Here is an 8571-nt window from a genome sequence, read left to right as displayed (position 1 = left end):
GTCCCTGGAGCCTTCTCTTCTCCAGGCTGAACAAGCCCAACTCTCTCAGCCTTTCCTCATAGGAGAGGTGTTCCAGCCCTCTGATCATTTTCGTGGCCCTCCTCTGGACCTGCTCCAACAGGTCCATGTCTTTCCTGTACTGAGGACATCAGAGCTGGACACAGTACTCCATGGGGTCTCACCAGATGGGAGTAGAGGAGTACTATCCAGATGTGACGAGTTAAAGCCATGTTCATTTTTGTGCTGTTTGACCACTGTGAAATGAAATGTGACAGTTTCACTTACATCTCTTCCCCAGCAGACACCCACATCTCAGTCAACTTTCTCTGCTAAGGCAAAGGCCCTGAAAAGACTTGGAGACAGAGCTGACCCCAGGTCATTTGCTGGGGATTAGAGCTGCCCGAGTAGAGGGAAGTGGATCCACACTGCTGATGCACTAGATTGAGGGCCAAAAGATAACTTTCATCTCCAAGACTCCAAACCAAACTCCTATAAAACATATAGGGGGATAAATGCATTGAGGGAATTCTGTAACTGCAGGATGCTGAGTCTACCTGTCAAATGAGGAGTGATGTGACTTGGCTGTTTCGCTTCACACTCACGACACACGTTGTTGTCAGAACTCTGCTGGGCAAACACATGCTCGCTTTGGGAGCATGCCCCCCCCGAGTCTCTCCCGCTCACTTTCCTGGTCTGCACAGTTAACACTGTAATGCTCTGGATGCAACTGCAACTCTCTCCGACTCACATGACTCGGATCTATGCAGGAAGAACTTTGCAGGCAATGAACTAATGCCTTTGTTTATGCATTTCTCTGGTCCAGCCCCTCCTGCTTTTTGTGTAGGAGGGGTCTAAGGAGGTCTCCTGGCATCATGCTTTGAGAGCACGATTCAGACTCCCAACACAATGACATCATTCATCTCTCGAACCAGTCAAGCCCAAGTGGGTTTCAGCAAGATCATTAGATGTTTTGTCCTGCTAATGTCATAGGCACAATGTCCTCCAGACAAAGGCTGTATTTTTTTTTTTTCCAGCCCTGGTATTTATGCATTTCAAAAGAGAATAAATTAACTCCAGGCTGGGGCTATTTTAACCACACCCCCCGCGCATGGGCTGAGAATAAACTCTGTTCCCTTCCCTTCTATCACAAAACACTGGGCAGTGACACCAGAGAGCAAAAATGAGCAGAACCTTCTGTTGAACTGCCAGTTCAAAGACACTCCAAATAGAAGTTATTTTTTCTACATTTATAATCTCAGCATCACAAAGAAAAAAAAAAAATCTTGCACAAAGTCTGTACTGCTCTGAATATAAGAAAGAGACATCATACACAAGCCATTATAATTCCATCATTTGATGGTCTCTCCTAACAGGCTGCAAAATGCCTGATGGTAAAATATGAAAGCTGCCAGCCTCTGCCTCTGGAAGCCAGGACTTAGATTTAGCTTAGGACAACAAAGGAATGATACAAAGCTGTTTCACAGCATCAAATCAGCCTTCTCCAGGAGAAATCAGTCTCACTTGCGACAGGACAACCAGCTCTCAGCACAACAGCATCCACTTGTATCAGTGTGACAAAGCAATGCCCGTGTGTCTGAATTGGTCTTGTTTGCCCTGCGGCAAGGCAACAACACAGTATCACAACATGAACAGCGACTTGTGTGCTAGGAAGTGGTGTCTATGAGCTGCCTGGCTGCACAGCCAGAGCTTCCAGAGTCTTGCATTACTGCTCATTAACAGCAAATTGATTTGGTGCTACAGAAACATCCTCTCCTGGCTCAGCAAGAGGAATGCATTTACTTTTCTCCTTTCCTCTTGCAAGTTAATGTAAAAAACATTGAGCCCAAATGCAGCATCATAAATCTAACAACTGACAAAAGTATCCACCTAAGCCTTCCAATATGCTCTGCTCAGCAGCCTGTCGCAGCCCTAAACCAACAATAGCACTAACCCCTAGTTTTGTATCTTTTAGCTGGCCCTGCTGGCATGGTAAGGACCACCCAGGTCCTAATTCTCTATCCCACTCACAGGGGCCTTTTGCCAGGTTAGGCTGCTGGAGCCCTGTCAGCCAGCTACATGCATTTCTCCAGCACGCTTCCAAACACAACTCTCTGTAAAACAAGGGAGCGGTGAAGTTGTCTGTAATGTAACAGCTTTTAGATAAGAAAAGCTTGTGTCTTATGGGTTTTGACAGCTTCTTTTTCCCTCCACTCTTAAAGCTTCTGCTAGCAGCTCCCTAAGAAGCAGAGCAGGAGCACTCTCGCTTACTTGACAATTACACTCCAGGGTCTTTCTAGGTCTGCCCCTCAGCGACCAGGAGATGTTGCTTCCTGTTGGGAAAAGGGAAGGGTCTGTTGATGCCTTGCCTGCATTTTACCATACTGCTATTTTGACTTGCTGAGTGTTGCCACACAAAGCTGAACGGCCCAGGGTTACAGTGACATTGTGCACTAGAACAAAACCCATCCAAGATGAAGGCATGGTTAAGTATTGTGTTGGAGTTCAACACAGAGACAGACATCGAAGAGAAAGGGTTTTTCACTGCATGTCTGTGCACACTCACACGCACACACACAGATTCTGGACAGAAGCTTTGGGTCTGAAGCCTGCCCTAGGGTACCATTCACAGTGTCAGAAAAAGTGGTAGGTGCGAATACCAAAAAGACAGTGGCATAGCAGCCAATAAGCAAAGTTCTAAAAGGGAAAGAAAGGACAAGTCTTTACAAGAGGCATGGGAACTCCACAAGACAAAGAAGGAAGAACTGATTGTTCTCATTCCCCAGCAATGCTGGAAATCTGCACATACACATCAGGTCATGGATAAGACTCAAACTTATTTGACATGGCTGTAAATGAGATCACTTAGAAATCTAAGGAATCTGGAACGTCTCTGATCTCTTGTATGCCTGGAGAAAACGGAATTGAAAACAACTGACCTTCAATAACCTGAACATAGAGCAGTAGTTAAAGAAGGAATAAGACTTTTTCTCTTTTCAGTCTCCTCCCTCTGCTATGAGACCTAGCTCTGCTATGTGAGACAAGCAGAGCAAACAAGGCATGTCCCCCAGCCATGCTTTTTAAAGTTACTGTTTGTGTAACACGGTAGCTACTGAACAAAGGCAGAGATACATCCATAACGCAGCAAAGTTAACAGCTTATGAACTACAGGATTGGGATAAACTGGAAGCAGTTAATTTGGTGAGTCACACTTCCCAACCTGCAACTGTAAAAATCAAAAAGTATTTATGCACCTAGTGAAAGCTCAGACTTCTGTAATCACAGGACTCCAGGACCTGGAGCTTCAAAACTACCAAATACCTTAATAGTTGTCAACACAGAACTCACTGTAGCTTTCATTTTAAAATTTCAAATTCCATGTGATGGATAATCACTTTGTCCTCTCCGTGTGATGTACCCACAAAAAAACAACAAAAAGACATCTATATGCTGTCCCCCGACATGATCTGTGCAAACTCAGCATGCCTCTCAGCAGGATCCCAGAGGTATTCTGCTGGTCCCACAATATAAGGAAGAGGAAAGCAGCCTGCAAAAGCGTTTCCTAATCCCTTGTAAAAGGCAGAGCCAGCTCTTACTTTGGGATGGAATCCCATCCACTTTTCAAGTAAAGAATTAAGCCACAAAAACTGCAGGCAAACTAGAAGTAAAAGCCTCAGGCTCTGAAAGACATCTTACATACTCAGAGCTCTATAGGCAGTGTCCTTGGAGCAGTTCAAACAGAAAACTGTCCCTTGAGTCTTGCCTGAACAATAGCACCACTTCTCTCCTCCTGGAGATAGCTGCTGGCAGAGGGTCTGCTTCACAGGTAGATGCACGTGCTAATGAAACTACTAAGTTCTTGTCTCATACTGGAAGATGAAAGACTACCAGAGCAGAAACGGAAACTGCGAAGACCCTAAGTGGTAGCCTGAGTGCCAAGTGGCATATACACTCCACAGGACATGACAGCACCAGCTCTACCTGCAGTGCTTCTGCTGAACTCAGGAAGGGCCTTGCCATCGATGTCAGCAGAGCGAGGATAAGCTGCCTGGAATAGTGCCTTACAAGGCAATAAGCATCACTGAAGTCCAGATTGTAGCGGTGGGCAGGAAAGAAAACAAGCTAAGTCGTCACTGGAGAAATGACTGTCATAACCCACCAGGTGCGTAGGTTGAAACAACAGTTTGTGAGGGTGACGCTCCGCTTGCCTAGGTAAGCTCAGCTCATTATTCCTTTGCACACCTTCTCTAGCATCTCCTGGTCTGTCTCAGCTTCTTTTTTCTTTTGAAAAAGGAAGCGACATCACCTTTACATTAGGGGCACAGGGGGATGGTCTAGTCCTAGAGAAAGGACACGTTCTTCACAAAATCTGTATGTGTCAGATTCCTTATTTCTCCCATAAATCCCATTGTCTATGCAGAGGATTTAGTGGTCTCTGTAGAGCCATTACACAATTATTGCAAAAACAGCAGCCTGTGCTACCAAGCTATTTCCAAATACTTTTGGAGAACGGCAGTGGCTCCATCCTGACTCTTTAGGGAGCTGACCCAGCGTCTAAGAGGCCATAATGGCTTATGATGCAGTAACATCAAGGTGACAGCTACACAAAGGAGCTCAGCTCTCTTCTGGTAGCCATTTTTTTTAAAACCCACTGACCAGTAACCAGGAATAACATTTGGGCCCATCTCAAAGAGGCAAAGGAGGGAGATAGCGAGCAATACAGTTCCACCTAGACATCTCCCATTCACCACCTGCCCCTGCTGGCCTAGGGCTGCAAGACTAAGCTTTTCAGTAAAACAAGGTTTCCCTTGCAAAGCCAACTGATGGTCAAGGCAGGCTTTGAACTGGGCTTTTATCCAAGTCTCTGTGTTTGTTTATTTTTAAAGGCTTCCTGGGACAACTTTCTCAACAGCAGTCTCTTCTGCTTTCAAAAAGGATGTCAGGGCTGGAGAGCCCTTAACTACCCATCTAGTCCCAACAATTCCAACACCTCTCTGCAGATAGGAACATGCCCATGAATTGGCAAAAAGCAAGAATGTGCTGCTTCGGCAGAAAGGAAAAAGCCTTCTGTCTGTACAAGAAACCAATCGCCATCTTGGCCACTGCACAATCAGGATGCCTCACAGATTTGCCCTAACTTTCTCACGGACAGTTCAGATATTAGCTCAGCTTTATAAACCCTTCTCTGCTTTGTGTACTTCATGTTGGCTCTAGGCCCACGGAACAGTTTGTAGAGCCATTCCAAACACAGTGCTGTTCCTCCCTGCAAGACATTAACACTTGAGGGTGTGGTTCCTCTCCAGAAGGGATCATCTCAGCAAATATGGAACAGCACAGATTTCCTCCCTTCTTCCCTTCCTGTCTTCACTCATTATGTTATAACCTGATTTGTGTGGGGATGGCAGGACTCAAACATCAGGGCTGCCTGGCATACGGACAGTTACCTCTCCAAAATACACCTGAAAAAAGTCTGTCAGAGATCATCCGTCCTTAGGTGGGATACTGTTGCCTCTACGCAGCTCCCCCACTGCTCTATAGCAACCCAACCTGCTGTTCCTGCCCCGGGTGCTCCCCAAACACTGCCAACATGCTAAACCACACTGGGGAGTAGCTGGACTGGTTGGTGCTTCTGAAATACAGTATGTGGCCTCTCCTCCTTCTCCAGGCTTAACCCACCCCCATGCACTAGTTTTCTGAGGCACTTTAACCCTTCTGTCCCTATGACTGATCCCACATGTTGCCAATTCCTAAACCTTGCCTTGAGGCATTGCAAAACTGGAGGTGCTGTGGTGACATGGAAACTAGACTAATTAGGGACCAACCTGAGAACTCTTCAGCTTACTCCATCTACATACTGAGGAATTCTGAGAGGCTCAGGTGGCTAGCCACAGCCTTTCATTAACAGGACTGTGAAGAACAGGGGTGTCACCGGTCCCCAGAAAGCTTGTGCTCCTCACTTTCTACTGTCAGCACCCTGAATGAAGTCTCTCCATAATGTTCCTAGAGCTGTAATTGGTCCTTTGCTCATAGGTGCCTTCCTTAGAGCCCAAAGTGTTGCAAGTGTGGATTTGCTGGGGTTTTGCAATTAACCCTCAAATCTTCTCCTGCCATCCAAGCCTTATTGGGGTTTCTCTGCTTAGCTTGGGGCCAGGCTCTCAGGACCCTGAGTCTGCTTTCAGCTCTTACAGAAAACTCTGTGATTAAGGAAAAGGTACAAGCCATTCTGTTACTGTAAGCTCATCAGACCTGTCCTCATCCCTTTCTGGCACCTTACCCAAAAGTGAATTCCTATGTCTCTGTCTTTATGCTGACAGGAAAAAAAAAACCAACCAAAAAAACCCCCACTTTAATTTTTTCGTCCATCCTGAACACTCTCACACACACACACGTACCAGCTGTTTCTGCCTCTTCAAAAGTATAAAATAGCCTTGGATCATGTAAATCTAACTATGCAAGCTTTACTGCACTCACATTCAAGCTTATTGGTTTTGAATTTGTTGATCAAGGTAACTGATAAGAAAAAATAGATTGCACAAACATTCTGAATGGAGTACCGCTTAAACAACCTCAAACATTTCTCCATTCTCTCCCCTTTCCTCTCCGAAAAGCATGAGAAATCCATGATTCCCTCCCGTCACAGACAAAAACACAGCTAACTTAGGAATCTAAACAAAATCTTACAAAGATAACAGTTCAAAATCTTCTAGCCAACTTCCAGCCCCGTCCTCTGCAGTTGAAATAAAAACAAGTAACATCATGCTGATCAGCTAGGAGCTTACTTTGCTGAAGCAAAATCTGCCACAGAAGGAGTTTTGCTAGTTGCTCCATTTCTTCAGCTTCTCTGTGTTTTCGTCTCTCTTGAAAAACAAGTTGAAGACTTTTTTTTTTTCCTTAAACTTTTTTTTTTGTAACTGGAAAACACTATGACCTCATCAATTTACACGCAGAAAGCTGTGGACAGCAGCTCATATTCTGCAGAATTACTCCACCTACAACTTCAATTCCCCACCTCCCCACTCTGCTCTCCCCCTACACCCTACACTCACACTCCACCTCCTTCCTTTCCCTGACGCTTTCTGCACAATTACTACGAACACCCACTCTTCTCTTTCCCCTCCCTCCGGGACCTTCTGATCTGCCCCTGACTTTGATGTAAAAGTTTTATTGAGTAAAGTTGGTCCCACTCAGCTCTGCGCTCGCAAAACAATCTTTCTCCCTCCCCCTAGAGATGGAACTAATTTTCCTTGTGCTTTACTTGATCCAGCTGTTCCTTCCTTTGTTTGACACTCATCCAGCTGTCTGCTTGAGACTGGATTTATTCTGTTGCCTTCAGTGTTTTTTTGATCTTTGTCTCCTCATATGGTTTTACTTCAAGCTCAAGTCTCAGAAGACAGCCTAGAAAACAGTATTTACTCCATCTTGTGATTTGTAAGCAAGGGCTTAATAGCAGCTATCTTAGCAAAAGGATAATAATGACAGAGACTGAGTATGTGGGAGCTTAGGGCAGTGCAGGCAAAAGAGCCTAGAATGCAACTAAAAGCCCTGGAATACTGCAATGTGGGGAACAGGTTTCCCTATCACAGAGGCCAGAACACGGAAAGCTGGCTCAGATTTAGAACTTCTGCTTTCAGCCCTTCCTACAAGAACTGAACTATGCTAGTAGTTGCTTGACTGGCACCAAGACAAACAGCCAACACATTGCAGTAACCTTAACCACAGAAGACCTGATACACTGCTGCTCTTCTCCTTTGCGTACTCATAAGATAATACCAGCCCTGATAGCAGTGCCAAAACACAGCAACAACGTCAAGCAACAACTGAATTTTCAGCAGTCTTTGCTCAAGGGAAGGACTGTTAAATTACATTAACCAGTTCCTAAAGCCTGTACTGGTGTATTTAACTGTGTTTATATAACCCACTTCACTGTGTCCCACAATGATTAGGAGTATTAACGCAGTCAGTTACTGAAAACAATCAATGACAAACAGCAGGGAAAGAAGCAGTAAATTCTTCAACTCCAAACATCACTTCACAAAAGAAAATCCACCCTTCATGCATATACACTCGCAGACCAGTTAAAGTTCAGATCACCTTAGTTTGCATGTGCAGACCGGAGACGGTCATTTTTTCAGCTTGGGGGATTACTTCTTTAGGTGCTGCGCGATGTTCAGAGGGTGCAGACTCCTTAAAATGGCAGGGCGAACCAAGCACGGAATGAAATCATGCCCTCATGCCACCGTTTAAACAGCTGAAACTTTACCGGCCTAACCTGAAGAGGGCAGCAACCTTCACAGGTAGTGAGAACAGCTTAATCAGGCTGCTGGCTGACCCATTTAGAACAGGCCCTGAACTGGTTTAAGTGAGTCTCCTCTGCTGACTCTGTAAGCGTTAAGACATTTCTCTTCCACGTCAATCCAAGTCTGAGTTCTGAAAAAAGGCAATTCATTTCCAGTGGAGAAATTTATGTTATTTTCAAGCAGGACAAGATGGTAAAAGACACTGAGTCAGAGTATTTAACTCCCTGTTCCATAAAGCGCCTTCGGATATGGGTATGAAAGGCGTAAACGTTGCTTT

At 45.1% G+C, this 8571-nt stretch overlaps 1 protein-coding gene across 1 annotated transcript in view; it reads right to left on the bottom strand.

The window, feature by feature from the left end:
- The window catches only part of MXRA8 (matrix remodeling associated 8), a 21141-nt gene extending 14137 nt beyond the window's left edge, over positions 1–7004 (bottom strand). The window contains exon 1 of the mRNA XM_009274175.1: positions 6777–7004. Within this exon, the coding sequence (XP_009272450.1) occupies positions 6777–6825 (49 nt within the window). The 5' untranslated portion in view covers positions 6826–7004. The remainder of the gene's footprint in view (positions 1–6776) is intronic.
- Positions 7005–8571: the final 1567 nt, after the last annotated feature.

This window comes from Aptenodytes forsteri, unplaced genomic scaffold (genome assembly GCF_000699145.1).
Source record: "Aptenodytes forsteri isolate BGI_AS27 unplaced genomic scaffold, ASM69914v1 Scaffold16, whole genome shotgun sequence".
NCBI lineage: Eukaryota > Metazoa > Chordata > Aves > Sphenisciformes > Spheniscidae > Aptenodytes > Aptenodytes forsteri.
Note: the sequence above shows the minus strand (reverse complement) of the source record. Positions and strands in the feature narration are given on the sequence as shown.